Below are 17,956 nucleotides of genomic sequence, written 5' to 3'. Positions count from 1 at the left end.
TCGTAAGATATATAAGCACATCTACCTCGTAAAACACATGCATTTAGTGAAGTAGCAGCCAATGTATTGATACCAAAACAGCACTGCAATTCTAACAAACCAGCGGTTATGTGTCTGTGTGACAGTGGGGCCTTAAGTGTTCTATAGCAGATAGTGAGTTGGAATTGACTATCCCCTGACCCAGAGGAGGAGGAAGGGACCCACCTTGATGCATGACTACATCAAATACAGATCACTCCTTTACTTTCTTTCCCCTATTCAAACAAGGTCTTATTACTTGTGGACGAAGAGTTAACCTCCTCCTCCAACATCATCTTGAAACACCAACAAGCCCTATTTAGAAGATTTTATAGTATTGCAGCATTTAACACTACCACAATTATTTTTTGTTAAGAACTTCATAAAGATTCAAATGACCAGTGGATATTAATGTAAGAGAAAGAAGTAATACTTACCCAAAGGTGCAAAATTGTGAATTCCTTCTGCATTATCAGGCTCAGAAGCTAGCACTCTAGCTTTCAAACTGCTATCTGTTGCTTTGGTGGGACCAGAATCAAGAAATTTCATAATAGTTGAAACCATACTTCTTGCTGTGTTAACAATAGCTCTTGTGCTTGTTACCATGTTGTTACAGATAAGCTGAACACCACCTGTGTATAACGTGGGGAGGGGGGGGAAAAACCCAACACTGTTCAGAAGCATCCAATAGATTCCAAGCAAGGAAAGACCTATTTAGTAAATTCACTCCTCCAGACATATATCCATATTCCTTCTTTTAATTAAAAAAAAAAAAAAAAGGCTACAACAAACCTTTTACTTGATGCAGCTAAAGAAAAGACATTCTTACCCATATCATGGAATGCCTTCAGTGCCTCACTCGTATCCAGCACTCTTAAAATGAACCAGAGCAGTGGCTCAGATAACTGACAGGTGGCAAGAGAACCCTAGAAGAAAAAGTTAAGAAATACACAGTTCCATGCAAAATTAATATGACAGAAATAGATGCTGGTCTCCCCTTTTAGGAGGCAAATATCCCAGAGAAGAAATGGCACTGAAGTTGACCTCTCTAACACAAAATAGCAGCATCATGCTCCACATGGTTCACTCCTGCATAGGAGAAGTCTTTGTGATAAGGAAAAGATCAAACTACCAGGCTTAGCAGCTGAAGGGAAATAAGGATATTGAGCATTTAAAATACCCACTACTATGAACACAATAAATGTGTTTCCCACCTGAACATAATAAAACATTCAATCCATCTTCAATACTTTAGCCAGGAATGTCAAAATGTCCTTACAGAAACTCTCTCTCTACTATGGGCAACAGAGGGAGCCATCCTAACTTCAGCAACAAAGTGAGGTTGGAAAAATGTTAAAATTTCTTTTATACAGCATTATTTCAGTTTTCTGAGCTTATTATAGATTACAGTATCAACTAGCCTATAATTCCATTGAAGCACCACAGACCAAAGCGAACTTACCTGTCGTCCCATGTACCCACAGGCCATGTAGGTAAGAATTGGCTGAAGCATCACTTGCACTGTTGTTGCTTTTTTACTAAGTGTTGTTAGGATGGTGAACAACCCATCCCCAACTGATATTGCATCTAGGCCACCATGAAAGTTTTCATGTTTAGTGAGATGTAAGCCACTTGCACCTTAATGAAGACAGAAACAGTTTGAAGGTCAGATGCTGAGGCCTAACAAACCATTACAACACATAAGAGAACTCAAGAATATCTATGATTTAAATTCTTCTCAGTTAAATGTTCATATGTAGCTTTACAAACTACAAGTGGGCCAGATTTAAGGATCATGCAAATTACTACTAGTGTTCCCAGACACATGTTAACCTTCTTTACAGTATAAATAGGAAGACTTGACCCATGTAGTCAGGGAATCTAAATCCTATTTTAGACAAGACCATTCAAATGACTGTAATTAGTGAAGGAAATAGAATAAGAACTACAAGGACTGGAATCACTCCTTGCCAGAAGAAACTAACAAGTATTTAAATTTTTTGAGAAAATAAAAGAAGTGCAATTGTGCATCCAAAAAAACCCCAAACCATTTAACATACATATTTCTACAAGAAATATGGGTCCTGAAATTCTCCTTCTCAGTGTTACAGATCAGGATTTATTCACGAGGATTTACTGAGTAACGATATTCAGCAACAGTGGTTGCACATTGCCGAATTAAAGATGGAAAGCAAAATAGTAATCTTCTCAAGGAAGATCTCACCTCCGTAAATACAACTGTCTTACAAAGCATGAATCTGGAAGAGCTTTTAAAAGCATTTTAGATTTGAATGGGAAGAATGGATGGAATAATCCCGTTCCCTTTAGAGAAACTGGAGTTATCCTAACAAATAATATTTAAAAACAGTATGTTCAACTGGTCTTTGCAACATGCCTTAGAGAAACATTCCAGCAAGAGAACTGACAGCTATAGTACTTTAGTCACCTTCAAGCTACCAAGGATGCAAGGAGACAGAGAAAGAAAAGTCTTAAGACTCAGTCTCTACATGGTCTAGAAAAGTTAAATGGAATGAATGATGGAGCTGAAGCGAACTAAGGTGGGTCTGCTATGAAGACTTCGAGGCAAGGAGACAGTAGGATAGGAGGGGAATACTGATACTTTTATGCTTTCCACAGTCTGTCAATGACAAAGCATAAAACCCTAATGAAATAAATAGACAAAATGGTAATGAAAGAAAATACAACAAATGTTTTAACTTTGTGTGACAAGTGAATTACACAGGGCCATCCTGGTTCCTGAGCAGCTGGCTCAATAAGTGAAGTAAATTAACATTACCGTATAAATTTTGACACCAAAGCCACTACTTCTCAGTACACATCTGCAGACCTTGTCCTGTTTATCTTTCCTGGGTAGCTAGCACGCTGCACTAGCTATTTCATGTTTACTACTATATGCTGGTAAGTGATTTTTGGATCATATATAACCTTGGCTGCAGTCTTGGAGAAACATTTTGTTCATAGAAACTGTCTGGAGAGAGCTTAATACAATTCTTTATGAAGGAACTAAACCCACAAATAGCTGTGTTATATCTTCCCAAAATACACATACAAATTAGTTTCAATAACCTATATTAAAAGACCTTGAGAAGAACAAATAACTGAAGGGACCAGCTGGCCCAGTATCCGGAATTCAATGAAAACCACTTTCAAACAACACTATCTTTCCAAATTGCTTTTTTAAAACTGCACAACAACTGCTGGACAGAAATCAGCGGTTTAGAAAGACATCAAAGTTGAGGAGAAGAATTTTTGAACTTCACCCCAAAGAAACACATATGGAGCACAGACCACCATTCCCAGAACAAACTACGTTCAGTGTTCATAGCATATTTGCAATACGACACCAACTACCCAGAGTAAAGGAGGAGACGTTCTGGAATTAATTTTGGGAAGGTTCCAACAGTGCAATCCAGGATTATCAAATCCTGCCTGCTGTTTAATTTGACTACTGGAGGTTACTACTTTTTCCTCAATTGCTTTTATGCCAAAATGAACCACCAGTCTAACACTCACATGCTCTCATCCAAACAGTATACCGTGTTCTGATAACAGCACTGGTTAGCAGTTTCACATCTGCTTAGAAGAGACTAGCACAGGAAAGGCCAGAGGTATTTTCTTCAAAAGAAGAGAATCATCATAAGGAGAACAAAATTTTACAACTCTTACACCTGAAATGGAGTGCAAGCTCTTTGCCCTATCCTCCTGCAGAATGTTTTTTCCAGTTCTGCGCATGCAGTAACATCCAAGGTATCTCGGTCAGTGGTTTATTTTGTGCAAATAAACTCTATGAGATCAAAACAGCTCACAAGCAAGTCACAAAGATAACCTCCCTGAGAAAATGCACCTTAGGTATGTCTGACAAACAGCAACTTTGCTGTTCCAAGTATCATCAGCTTCCTCCACTCCATGCAGCAGGAAGATCCTACCCACAGCTATATGACTAGAACTCCCAGAATATGATGTTATTGAGATTTCTGGTAAAACAGAGGAATACAAAAGTTTATGTATTCTGTGCAAAATCCACAACCGCAATTTGTCTTTTTCCAGAAGCGCTGAAACATGTAACTTGTCTATCATTCACAATGAAGAGAAACCCTAATTTGTGCATAGAGGCATGGCAATGGGCACAGACTGAAATACAAGAAATTCCATTTAAACATAAGAAAAAGACTTCTATTTTAAGAATGAATCAACATTGTAAAAGGCTGCCCAGAGCAGTTGTGGAGTTTCCACCCTCGGGGAATTAAAAAGCCAAGTGGACAAGGTATGGAGCAACCCTTCTCTCAGAGGCAGGCTCTGAGCTGATCCTGCTTTGTGCAGAGAGGTTGGACTAGACAATCTCCAGAGGCCCCTTTCAACACAGAGCATTCTGACATTCAGCAGATTTAAATGCCAAATGCATTCCTGTTTGGTTTTAATTACTGTCTCCCACCTCATGGTAGTTTTTTTTCCACATACCTGTGCCCCGTCACATTTCTTATCAGTCTCTTTTTTCCTGGCATTGCTGTGACACATGCTTTCATGTATAAGCCTAATTTATGAGTTTGTAGATGTTTCAAGTGCTTCACCAGCCCAAAAGTTCTGGTTTATTTACAAAATACCTACCAATAATCATTGCCATAGCGCTGCTGTTACACTGGCCAAGAGCAGACAAAATCTGGCTCATAATTTGTTGGTTGGCTAACACCAAGTCTGCCACGTACGCAGTTGATCCTTGAGTACTTGGGTTGCTTCCATTGCCATCTTTGCCTCCCGAAACCTTTTCTTCATCAGACACACTGTCTGTAGTACTGCTTGCTACTGGAACACGGGCACTATATTCTCGGTTGCTGGAAAGCGGCAGTTGGACTAAAATGTTGACCAGCTTCAACAAATCAAACATAAGTTGATCCCTTGTCATTTCTCCACATACTGCTTTGGCATCACCTGGACGGATAATATTGGCAAAAAGCCCTCCAAAACAGGCTCGAGCACCCACAGAGCTGTCTGAGCCGCTGCGAGACATCACTTTGTCTGAACACGTAATGTAATGATGCACAAGGAACGTTATAGACTCGATTACTGCAGAAATAGTGCTAACTGATACAACTTCAAAATTCTGTTCCAGGGTAAATTCCAAGAGTTTCACTTGTGCATCCAAGGGTCCCTGGCCTGTCTGGAAAGCACCCCTGAGGGAGAAAAAAAAAATATTGTTCAATATTTAAGTTAAACAGGTTTGGTGGCTGTGGTTTTTGTTTTTTTTTTTAATCTTGATTTTTAAGACTCAAAAAGCACACTTTCTAGACTTTTCAATAAATAAAAGAAATCCCAGCCATTTTCAGAAATGTATGTTGAAGCACAAGCTCATCTTTCACACGAGTCAAGCATTCATAATTTCGTAACCTACTGGTCATTACACAGCCTGTAGAACCTGCTCATGCTATCAATTTCCTGATACCACTAAGGATTAAAGTTTCCTTTGAAAAAGTCGGATCTACCACATTTTTTTATCATTCAGTTTATGTTGTAGGTACAGGTTTTGAAAATACAGTCCTGTTCAGTTGTGGGTGAAAAGTTTTCTGTCTTTGCAGGCAAACTTTGTGTGAAGAAGTCATCTAATACTTTAATATCATTAGGATTATTTGTTTTCTAATAGGAAATCATCATGGGTTTTTTCTTCCCATAGTTGTGGGTTTTGTTTGGTTGGGTGGGGGTTTTTTTAAGCTTTCCTAGCCCCTTACTTTCTTTCCCCTTTCTTCCGCTGAGGTAGAAAGAAGAATGGTCAGGTTTTAGCTATCTTCACGGTACCTACACAGAATACCATGAGAAGGTACAAAGACTATCACAGGTTGGTGCTTGGAGGTTGATTTCTTGAAGGATATCTTTTGCGGTCAAGTTTATTTTCCCAGTTGCCTTTACAGGTATAGCGGTGGACTACAGAATGAACCTTTTGAATCAGTACATTTAAAATAAAACTGGTGTTTATTCTTGAAGTGTTACTGATTTTTGATATAATTATCTGTATCTTTTGACACTGATTAATCTTACTATAACTCTTAAAATTAAATACAGAATAAAGCAGTTTATACAAACAGCTCTGAAGAAAATATTTGGCATTTAATTAGTTCTAACAGTAAAATACTGCATTTCTACACAATCAACCTTATACTTTGATCTGACATGGTATATTTCAGTATTTACCTGAGTTTTTAAGAAATAACTATCTAAACCCTTTTCTGGTGCTTTGCTTCCATTTTATGACATTTCAGTGCCACCTTTGTTTTTTCTCAAAAAACCACAAATCTAATGCATTTCAAAAAACTACCCTTTTCAGTGGTCACATCAGCTTATTTCAAATGAATTATGGCTTGCAGACACTCATTCCAAGATCCACTGTGAATTACTGATTGTATGGTATTATGACATTCTTGTATAAGTGATTGATCAAAGTAACCTGGTAAACACCACCCGTTCAATTTAAGTTGCTACGGTAAAATCTCTTCTAGAAGGCTGAAACCTTTTTCTGTATGATTAAAGAATAGATAACCCCAAAGTGCCACCTACTGGGAAGCCAGAAACTGAGGAAGCTCATCCCTCGTTATGTGAAGCTTTGTCTGGGCATGAGCAGAATACCAATACCAAAAATAAATGAGAATTCCTAATGTACTTCAGACCAAGCAATTGGCACATTTCTGGTGTAAAGCTGTATACGCAAGTCTTATGTCCCTTGTCTCAGCCTTGAAGAAGCAGAGCTATAGAAGACAAGTCATAAGCTCTTATCTCTCCCTTGGCCAGCGGCACTCCTTCACTACACTACTGGGGTGACAAAACATTAATAGGCCGCAGGAGAGCAGGACAGAGGTTTTCCGCTGTCGGGTGAAGAGGGTAAAAAGCAATAACTATGCATATTACACGAATAGGATTATGCAATCTCATAATCCATCCTACCATGTTATAAAAAGCCATCCATATTATTTTCACGACCTATGAATAATTTCTAGAATCCTTCATTAATTCAGGCCTCTCAGAAGACTTTTTAATAGGTAAGCCCATCAACAGTGCCCTCATTTTAGGGATTACTTTAACACTGACTATATATTAGCTCTAGATAAAATCAGTCTAACAAGCTGTATAGTGCTTCTATTCACTGTCCCTCACACAGGGACAGCTGTGTGTGGATTCCAGTCGCTCTCTTCCACGTGCCAGAAGCAGGCCAATAGCCCTGCTGGTGCTGCAGCAACACCTAAGGTCTCCATCCACATATACCTTGACAGTATGACAAGGCTGGACACACACATCACATCTTAGCTGTGATTCCCACTCGCAGAGATTTTAAAGACAGAGAGGGCAGGAAAGGAAAAAAATAGTTAATATTTACCTTTCTGTTGACAGTATATGTATTAATTTCAATAAAAATTCACTGAACATCTGAGGACAAGTTGAAGAAAGGTGCACTTGTAACCGAGTAAGAAATTCTTGCATAGCTTGTGTCGCTGTTGGCCCAACCTGGAGGGAAAGGCATTTTAATAAGTACTACGTAAAACTGACATGTCTTCAAGAACATTAAGTAGTATCCAACAAGAACATTTTTTATGAACAAAAACAATTATGTAGTTTAACTTGGTTTCTGAAAAATTTTCCAGGGTTGTCACAGGAGAACTATTCTGTATCAATTCATATTATGTGTTTTTCTATTACTAACCATGAGCAAAAAGCAAATAATTCAGTTGTTTTGCAGCTTGAGACTATAATTTTGGGATTGCAAACTACACTTCACACAGTATATGTTTCTGTACTGGTGTGAATTTCCTCCCCTCCCCCAAACCACATTTTTACATATTAAGTGCTTTAAAATAATGGCATTGAGCAATGTTGAAATTCTGGAAAAGACTATGTATTTTCTGGAAACTTTTCTGGAAAATACTGGAAATACCAGGTGTTTTCTGTCTCAAACAAAGTGTTTCTGAGACTCCTGTCAATATAACATACAATGAAGTTAACTTGGGATATTCACAGATGTTTCAAAGATTGCAAAAAGCAAAAAAATTAGTTGGAATTAAGAGAAACATGAATTCAGAAAACAGGAAGAAAATAAAAGTATAATTTTAAATTTGGGAATTATGAGATATTCATTGGCTTTTTATCCCAAACCAACAAGACTTGAGGAAACTAACTGAACTCTCTTACTTTTTTCATGCATGAAACTAAGGAAGCCTAACATGGAAGACATTCTCTTCCATGAGAATGCCGTGGCATTCTCTCCCCACGGCAAATCTCCATACAGCTGTAAAACCATGCCATCACTACTCAGAGTGTATCACCTACATGAACTTCCCTAGGGTTGCTTATCAGAACCAAGACTATAATCAACAAAAATAAATAAGCCAAGGATATAATACATTATGAACAACATATACTTGTTCTCCTATTTTAATTGCTAGTTAGTTACCTGTGGACTATGTTGATTTGTCCCATGAGGATTAGTTCCGGAAAGAAATTTGACTAACACATGGATGAGGTTTGGATCTGACACCAACAATTGGGCAGTACTTTCCTGAGCTCCAATGGCACTGCTTGGACCAGCTTAAAAATAAAGACATAAAAATTAAATCTATAATCTTAAGCATTAAGTGTAAATCCAACATTTATACTGCACATCCCTTATACTTATTTCATCATGTGTAACTGTTCTCAGAAACTCAGCTACCGAGCTGCTCACTCAGGACTACAACTTTGATGGAAAACTCTACACTCAAGTACAGATACAAACTCCCAGAACTGTTCCATCAGGGTTTCCAAGCTCACTGAGAAGTATTCCTGAAAGTAGAGCTTCATTTTGTAGAAGCAATATATACAGACATTTTGATTTGTTTCTCATTGCTAGTCCAACACTTTACTAAGGCTTAAATGCATTTGTTAGTGTGAGAGAGAGATACACCATGTTCTATTATTCTGTAAACAATCAAGATACTTTTGTCCTTGGTGCATTCAGAGACTTATCAGTGACTAAAATCGTAGGGAGCTTAACAGAAAAGTACTTGGAGGACCAGAATTAGAATTAAAATATACCCTTCAATGATCAAACAAATGAGCTTTATTAAATGTGAAGTCTTACTCATTCAATTGTGGTATATTAAATAATTTCAAAACACAACTTGAAAAAAGCATAGCTACATCCTGAATAAAAATACATATTCTTATAAGACTACATGTATCTAAATGAAATTACAGGTTATCACATGCTGAAGATGTGGTCTCTTTCAGGCTATCTTGTCATATATAATAGATTAAATCAAGAGGAAAAGATGCTTTGGTACAAGAGTTTGGCTGGCATCCCTTTGCATACTAAGACAAGATTCTTAATTAGGAAGACCATTAGAACAACCAAATCCTGAACTAATTACTAGTCATTCTGTTTATCAGAGTCTTCATCATTCATAGCAATTTCCTTAACCTAAGGAAATCTAAAGATCCCAACCAGGAGGGAAACGCCTCCATCAAAACCAGAATGAAACCCTGACTGCTTCCATCTCAGCTGAAAAGCCTTCTGAGCGATGAAAGAGAAATAGCGTCGGAAAGAAATTTGCTATGAGAAGTAAGCCTTACTGGAAGATGGAAGGACAAGATAATTCACAGTAAGTTCTCCCCTTATCAAATGCCACTTTATTCTCAAACTATAAACAGATTTCTTTAGATGAATGCAAGAAAACTAATGCTGAAAGTGTGTCTTGTGCAGCTATACAAACTATTTTGCATTGGTTTATCAACATTTGTAGTTGAACAAGCCTGTAAGGGTATGACTGATGGCATGGTAATAGCTGGAGTTAAATAAGAGCAAGAAAGAATCCCTCAGCATTCCAGTTCCATCGTATTGCAGACAATAAGCCTGTTCTAGTTACATTTGATAGTGCAAAAGGTGAAAAGGCTAGGTCTTAGGTGGGGGACAAGTCTGTAAAAAGTAAGTACACGATTTCACAGGTTCTCTGAAAGAAAAACTGAACATTTCAGAACAACAGAGAAGCCTTAAATCGCAGGATGTGTCTTGAAAACACCAGTCTGGGTGATCAAGTATATTTTCTGCCACTGAATCTGTACCCCATATCATTTATTTAAGTACAAGACACAACACATGGACTTTCCCTCTAAGAAAACCAGGTATGTAGGTTGTTGGGGGAGGTGGTTGGGGGGTTTTGGGGGCTGTTTCTGAACATATGGTACAAGATAAAAATGAAAATGACACTCAGGGTATGTGTACAAAGCACTCCAAAAGCTTATACTTTTTTTTTAAAAAGGGACGTTTGTGCCTTCCTGCATTCCTGAGTGGTACCTTCATAGACAGAAGGTATTTGGTTTTCTTCAGAGACCTTGAATCACCTATGGAATCTATAACATTCAGTGGGAGCATCACCACTGCTATTCAGTGTTATTTTGTTAAAAAGAAAACAAAAACTCTCAATTGAAACTACAGCTTTTAGAGTACGTATGCTTGTACTTTCATGAACAGGGCACATCTGGGGTGTAGCTTCAAGTCGCTGAATTTGCTCACTTGGTGTTTCTTTAAAGGTAACATAACTTTAAAAACTCCAGCTTTTTCCTGCTGTGTTCACGTTCACTTGTCAGGTCTGTACTGTAACGAGTTAATTAAATCCGGCTATTGGTGAAGACTTTACATCTTAATACAAACAGATGTTACTTTAGAACTTCCCTGGAATAGGCAGTCCCAGCCCATCTCCTCTCAATAAGCAGTAGCCAAATCCCCATGCTAACCCTCAACTCATTTCCTCCCAGGATCAGAAGGGTCCATAGTTCTTCTGTCTCAGGCCATACCTGAAACATCTTCATTACTTCCTATGTTATCCTATTTTTATTTTTCTATTTAACAGCTGAAAACATCACTATGATACAAACCCCCACTTTTTTTATACGTTATATTTGTAGTCTGACGTATTTTGACATTCTAACTCAGATTTCAGGATGCATCCACGTTATCTGCTCTGTCAGGTAGAGGTTATGCTCAAAACACTGCTCTCAAACAGTATTTCTGGTGACAACAATAACAGATAAGCAAAAGGGCATGTGAGGAGAGCACGAATACTTCTTGCTAAAGGAGCAATGAGTAAATGCCTTCTGAGAACGATTTGACAGATGACAGCAGTTTTCTTCAGAGCAACTGTAGCTCTGAGAAATTTTTCTTAGCCAGGTGTCACTGTAGATTTGCTTCTATCCACCTTCCTGTACATGGCATTAAATGGTTCTGTATGTCAGCCATCAGATACTGATTTTAAACACCATCCTCGCAGAATTTGTCCCTGGATCTTGTAACCAATTAAGGTCATGGCTCTGAAAAGAAATGGCCAGGGGTATAAGGTTTATCCCTGACAAATATGAGTTTCTAAAGCACTGAAGTTACACAGCCTGAGCTCTCATTCTGAAGATATTTATCAGCACATAATGGCATAATGAGACTAGATTTTTCTGACCGTGAACTGAGCTGCCCTAGACAGTGGTTGCTCATAAAATTTCAACACAGGACAGTTCCCCAAAAGTATGTGCCCTATGCTCAAGCAGGGGAAAAAAACCCAACTAAAAAGCCTTGATTGCAACTGGAGAGATCTGGGGTTTTGGAAAAATAACTAAGAAACAGCTCTGAAAATAACACGAGGATGAGACCTCTAGAGCCACCTCATTTCTCATGACAAGATCTTCTAATTCATTGCTCTCTTGAAGAAACGGTGACCAAAACTGTAATCTTTAGAGTACAATAGTTCAGAAGTGGGTTGCAAGGATTACCCGTAAAACACACACAAAACCAGACCATTATCTAGAATGAATGGGAGAATGTGAAAAAGCACTGCCCCTTTTTTTTTTTTTTCTCTCCTTCCTCTTCTGTTTTCTTCTTTTTAAATGAAAGACTGGTGAAAACAGAATGGCAGAATGTGAACACGTGTATCAGATGAGAAGAATGAATTTCAGCTAAATAAAGCAAACTTAAGCAGGAGGTTCTCTGAGAAGGCTCTGAGATCCAATGGTTTAGAAAAATAGCGATAGTGGGACTTTGCAGTGCTCAAATGCCCACCTGGAAAAAGAGTTTAGTGAATCATCGATGAGCAGCTACACCACTAAATTGTTTTTCAGTTTCTGAAATAGCAAATATGATTATCTAATGAGGATTATGTCAGGAAGAGGTGACTTCTTGCTTAGTTGAAAGGCTAATTGCATCTGAGGAGGTTTATTATACTGGAAATCATCTGAATAAAATATTTTTGGTGGTGGTGGTGGTTTTTTCATCAGTGAAGATATTCTGCAAATGAACACACTTGGGGGCTTGTTGTATTTTGGGTATTAAAAGGGGAAAGACCCTCATTTTATAACCACACACACATCTAGCAAGACTAACCTAAATTATTCCCAGTGAACTGTAATTGACATCTTAGTGGTTTTAAAAAACAACCCTAACCATAAACCTGCCAATATAGTGAAGATACATGAACAATTTGTACTTCATAGCTTAAAACATTACAGAATTAAAGAGAATAGAAGAGGAACCTGACTCCAATGAGACCTGACATGTCACTCTCATTTCACCAGTCTCTGGAACAACTTGTTCTTAAATTGTTTGCTTTCTGCTGGCTGCATGTATTTGAAAAAAACCCAAAAACCTACTTCTTCTGAAAAATATGATATTGAAAATTATAAATTGATGAAAACTCCTGTGAGACACTGTCTGCAATGTCTTAAGAGACTATTATTAGTCCCAGTTCTGAACTAAAGCACACGGAAAGCAAAAATACTGACTGGAGAGGTGCTCTGATGGATCTCACCTTCAATTGTCAAGAACTGAACAAAGATTATTTCACTTCTTATATGTGACTGCTCAGTGACATTGAGACAGACTATTATCTTGAATTATTAGCTGCTGAGGAATCCTGGCACAGAAGTTACCTGATGGGTGCTTAAACTTACTGAGCTCCTGGTGCTGTCGGTGAGTATGGGAACAGGGGCAGTTAGGGATACACATCTGTGTCAATCCACAGACTTGTACAAAAGGAGACACACCTTCAACCCTTTACCTCCAGTAAGCTTGCAACCCCAACCATGGGCTCACAATCCTACGTACACAAAAATCCACAATCGCATTCATATGAAGTGTTTCTGCAACGAATCCTAGTGGTCGCTTCTGAGCAGCTTTTCATTCACACAGACACTGACTGAGCTGAGGCAGTTGCCTAAGAAACTCGGGCAAACATGCAGCTGCCTGCCTGTCAGTGTCAGAGCACAAATACTGGGCCTCATAACTCTTGAAAAAGATTCACGTATGTCTCAGTGGAATGGACAGCATAATGTTTGGAGTCAAAACAGAACTTAGGAGCTCTGACTTGGTCCAACATGTAGGTTTTAAAAGTTTCCAGTCTCCAACTTCTTAATATTTGATATCTTTGTTAGCCTTGAGCATAAGGACACAAAAGCATTCCTCATGACAGCTGCCCTATGACAGTGACCCATTTAGAAGCTTAATTTCTTCATGTAAAAATGGCATCCTTTAAATCTACCGGTCTTGAGAAAAAAAATCTCATTTACAACGGGAGATTATTTCTAGCGTGTTATGGAGCAATATACAGAAAGTGAGATAATATGGTGTGCATAAGGAAATGAAATGCCTGGATTTCTTTTTTAATAGATTCAGCTTCTAGGAGCTTATTTTCAGATAGCTTAACATAACCAATGACTAGTGCCTGCATATTTATGAAAATATTCCTACTGCATCAGAAAAACACAAATCTCTCTCCAAGTTCCTTAATCCTTCCTCTCTGCTGTCTCTTCCCATACTATACAGCTAATTCCCAAGGATCATTCATTTTTAGAAGACTTATAATGACATTTTCTTTTACCACTAGGGTTTCACTTTCCATGGTACAAGAAAAGCCTGGAGTTATGGAGAACCAACAAAAGTACTTATATGAGAAAAGGAAAGTTCTAGTAGTCTCGGATGGGAACCACCACCCATCCGTAAGTCAGCGGAATGTGCAAAATAAAATAAAAAAATACCACCCACAACTTACCATTAAGCTGCATATTTGTCATGAGAGTTAGGCTATGAAGTACAAGGCACCATGTCCGGAGTAAGGTATTGGGATACCATGCCAGAACTGACAGGAAGCTAGTTACTGAAGCTGTCAAGAAAAACATGTTTTTCCAAGCTTTAATCTCGAGGGTATTACTATGTCTTATTTTTACTATAAGGTGCTATATTTATCATTACTAATGTTCTTACCATTACTATGGTTTGTTGTATCTACTTTGTTTTGATAACTATTGTTCCAGGAAATTAGGAAAAGAGGCCTCACCAACACTACACAGGAACTGGCCCACAGAATTTTCTACAGTGCCCAGACCCTGACATCTCAGAGAACACTGTGCAAAGAACTTCTGGTTTCAAAATGCTCTCATGGATGTCAGTGTAACAGGTTCATTACAGCAGGTGTTAATGTTTTGGATTATCACCACAAGATATCACAGATTATTTTAAACTATACAAATTACTTTATAAGAAAGAAAAATTGACACGTCTTTGTACTAGATTAGTAGACTGATGCCAGAAAGTAACAGGGCTTCCCCCAGCACTGACTCCTTTGATAATAAAGAGATCACAGGATGGTATGCAAGGTGAAGAAATTGGTCAGAGAAGTATAGACAGGTGCACAGTTTACTTTAGACTAAGAAGTGTTTTTTAAAAACTCCTCTTGGGATTAATGATGAATTAAGAACCACAAGTGTTACAATTTAATTTCTGAGGAGATTATGCAAATTCAATGAATCATCTCTCAATTACATACTAGCTACACATTTTTCATGTTAAGAAGATAATGAGCCCAAGAGCTCTTTATTAACAACACAGAAATTATCTCAACATTGATATTATCAAAAAACTTATTTTAATACTTTTTGCTTATTAGCAAAAATTGAGTACTTAAAAATAATCTTACACTTCCTGAAAAATAATTTCCTATATTTAATGTATTTTACCTTGGTTCAAGGAAATGACAGGTATTCGGTTAGCATTATAAAGGAAAATATCAGCGCCACTATCTTTACTTCCAGAGGAGCTGGAATTTAGGCTTAATGTGAGCCACAACTGTAAAAGGGATTCAAGCTGAAAAATAAGAACACACACCATTATCAGACCAAACTCAAGTGTTTTTCCAGAAGACCAGAGCATAAAATACAATAAAAGAATAACAGACTGGTTTGGGTTGGAAGGGACCTTAAAGATCATCTAGTTCCAACCCCCCTGCCATGGCCAGGGACAATCTGGTTTGATTTTAAAAGGCTTACCTACATTCTCAGGTGCTACTGTGTCAGTGCTAATATACATATACACTCACCTTTACTGAATTTGAAGATTTTGATAAATGTGATATTCAACACAAATTCATCATAAATAGCAAGTGCTTCTGCTATTTATTTCTTCTAAATACAGTTAACACTGTTTGAATGTTTACTAAAAAAAGCAGCTCTACACACTGCTCAGAAATGCCTGTATCACAACCTCACATCTGTAACACTGGCTTGCATGTAAGCTTTCGGAATGTCTCCATATAGTCAAGTGATATTTACCTGATCAACCAAAATTACTAAATATTTTTTCTTCCAAATTATTTTCTAATTTAGTTACTGGGAAACCTTCTTTCCTATCAGACACTCTGATGCTCACTCTGAGTAACTCTCTTCAGGAAAATAACTATTTAGATATTTTGGAGAAGCATTAAGGCCCTTTACCCCACAAACTGTATTTTGGGTGAGATATCTAAAGAACGATGGAGGGATGGAGTCAGCCACTCAGTTAAAATATGAGCAGGCAGGCAGGCCCCTAACCGCTCTCATACAAGGCACATGGCATTCCTTTGTATCTATCAAGAAAAGCATTGCTAAACCCTTAACTTTTTAAAGAGCACACTTTTAATTTTAACGTTTAGGAACACTGGATAATAAAGGTTGGAAGAGACCTCTGGATGTTATGCAGTCCAGTCTTCCACTCAAAGAAGGTCCAACTAAGACATCGGACCGGGTTGCTGGCAGGTTTATCCAGCTGGGTTTTGAAAACCTCCACAGATGGAGACTGCACACTTAGTGACACTCTTCACTAATACACTAACAATTACCTTTCAGTGACCCTAATAACTTGTTTTAAATATGAAAACGTATACCCCCCTTTTTCCCTGTAACAAGAAATGTCCTATTTGATAAAAGCTGTCAGCAGCTTGTCTATTACATTATTGGTATTGTTGTCCATGACATCATAAGCAACAAAGCACATAACATGTTACTTGCATCCTAAGCAGTAAGAAATGTAAGAAAATCAAAACATATCAAAGCTCATAATTCTATACCTGAACATGGTGGACTTGTAGCATGGAAAAGAGTTTGTTGAAGCATGCGCTCAGCATAGGTATAGATGACAACTGTACAATCAGCTGGGCATTTTGGTTAGCAGCGTGTAATCCTCTTAGCAACGAATCATCCGTTCCACCTGGAGACTGGGTTACTAAAAAAAACAAATCAGAAAGTACCAGCCCCCAGTGAATTACTTTGTAGAAGTTGCTAAAAGTAATTTCATATTTATTTCCTTGTATTTTATACTTTAGGGAAGAACACTTATTTTATAATCACAAGAATATCTTCAATGTAGTGTTCAGCTGAGTTGGACTACTGACTACCATTCTGAGAAAGGCACACTCGAATGTCAGACATCTCCATCTTCATGAAAATTGTTTGTAAAGTGAGCCTACAGAAACATTTTCCCAGCTCTTGCCAAACACGAATTATAGGAGTGTCCTGGTAGCCCTACAGTAAAACAAAATTGGAGTGTCTCTTTCACGCAATACAGCAGAACTACTGTAGTCAATAATAAACTTCCAGAAAATAAAATCTGAGGATGTCACTAAACCTGCTCCATCATCAGATGCCCAACTGCATGCATATCGAGGTACCCAGAGAGCTACAAAGCAGCACACCTTAACAAGATGGGCGGTGCAACTCGTTGAAAATATCGTGAAAAGTAAATCAACATCATGAGTGGTTTTCTATCATAGAGCCTACTAAATAGGTGAGTTCAAAATTGTATTCAAATATTTTCACTTTCATCACTGAATTGGTGAAACTGTCAAGTGCAACGCAGCTTTTCAAACCACTGAAATTTCACACTGAATGCAAGAATGAAGCTTAACAAAAACAGGAAACTCAACGTTCCCTTTGACCTAGATCAGAAAGTGAGAACAGTTCCTTCATTGCAATATTATGCACTGCAAAAGGAATTCTGTATATCTGGCCAATTTCACAAAATGTCCTAAATACATGTGTACACATAGTTCAAAAATCTGAATAAAGAAATACCTCTAAAACTCAACCTAACAAGAAAATTGAAGAGACATAACTTTTTCTAAGCTACTAAGTGACTGCAGAAAAAAATCAGTACAAATTTGAAAGCACCATGGTCATTACGTGAAGAGAATGATTTGACAACACGTAGTTACATGTAGGAGACGTGTTTGTTAAAGCCTGTAGAATGGAATCAGCCTCCAGGGTGGACATCATTTTCAGCATCAGCTCAGCCTGCTGTTCAAGTCCAACTTCTAGACGTGCATCTAAAGCTACACAAGGCAACAAACAGGGTAAAACTGAATTATAGCAAAGGCATATGTAATCAGTTACTCTAACTTACTGTGCAGTAACACAGATATACGGTCCACATTCAACTGATAAAAAAAAAATCTCAGTATCACTAACAGGAGACTCACTTTAATATATGACAGAAGCAAAATGTAGAAACTTATACTCTGAACTGAACGTAAGATTCTTACAGATGTGATGTAATTAATAAAATACTGAAGTTCTATGAAACACACACATACTTCTTTTCAGTTGATTTAATACCACAAAT

At 37.8% G+C, this 17,956-nt stretch overlaps 1 protein-coding gene across 1 annotated transcript in view; it reads right to left on the bottom strand.

Annotated features, from left to right (window-relative positions):
* Positions 1-17,956, bottom strand: part of BIRC6 (baculoviral IAP repeat containing 6) — a gene marked incomplete at its 5' end in the record, with an annotated part of 68,709 nt that overhangs the window by 18,097 nt on the left and 32,656 nt on the right. Inside the window, 10 exons of the mRNA XM_010148796.1 lie at positions 456-650; positions 848-944; positions 1,481-1,656; positions 4,645-5,207; positions 7,397-7,524; positions 8,468-8,601; positions 14,079-14,189; positions 15,043-15,169; positions 16,407-16,561; positions 17,550-17,666. Of these exons, the coding sequence (XP_010147098.1) occupies positions 456-650; positions 848-944; positions 1,481-1,656; positions 4,645-5,207; positions 7,397-7,524; positions 8,468-8,601; positions 14,079-14,189; positions 15,043-15,169; positions 16,407-16,561; positions 17,550-17,666 (1,803 nt within the window). The remainder of the gene's footprint in view (positions 1-455; positions 651-847; positions 945-1,480; positions 1,657-4,644; positions 5,208-7,396; positions 7,525-8,467; positions 8,602-14,078; positions 14,190-15,042; positions 15,170-16,406; positions 16,562-17,549; positions 17,667-17,956) is intronic.

This window comes from Eurypyga helias, unplaced genomic scaffold (assembly GCF_000690775.1).
Source record: "Eurypyga helias isolate BGI_N326 unplaced genomic scaffold, ASM69077v1 scaffold2073, whole genome shotgun sequence".
In the NCBI taxonomy this organism is placed as follows: domain Eukaryota; kingdom Metazoa; phylum Chordata; class Aves; order Eurypygiformes; family Eurypygidae; genus Eurypyga; species Eurypyga helias.
This window is presented reverse-complemented; position numbering and strand designations above follow the sequence as displayed.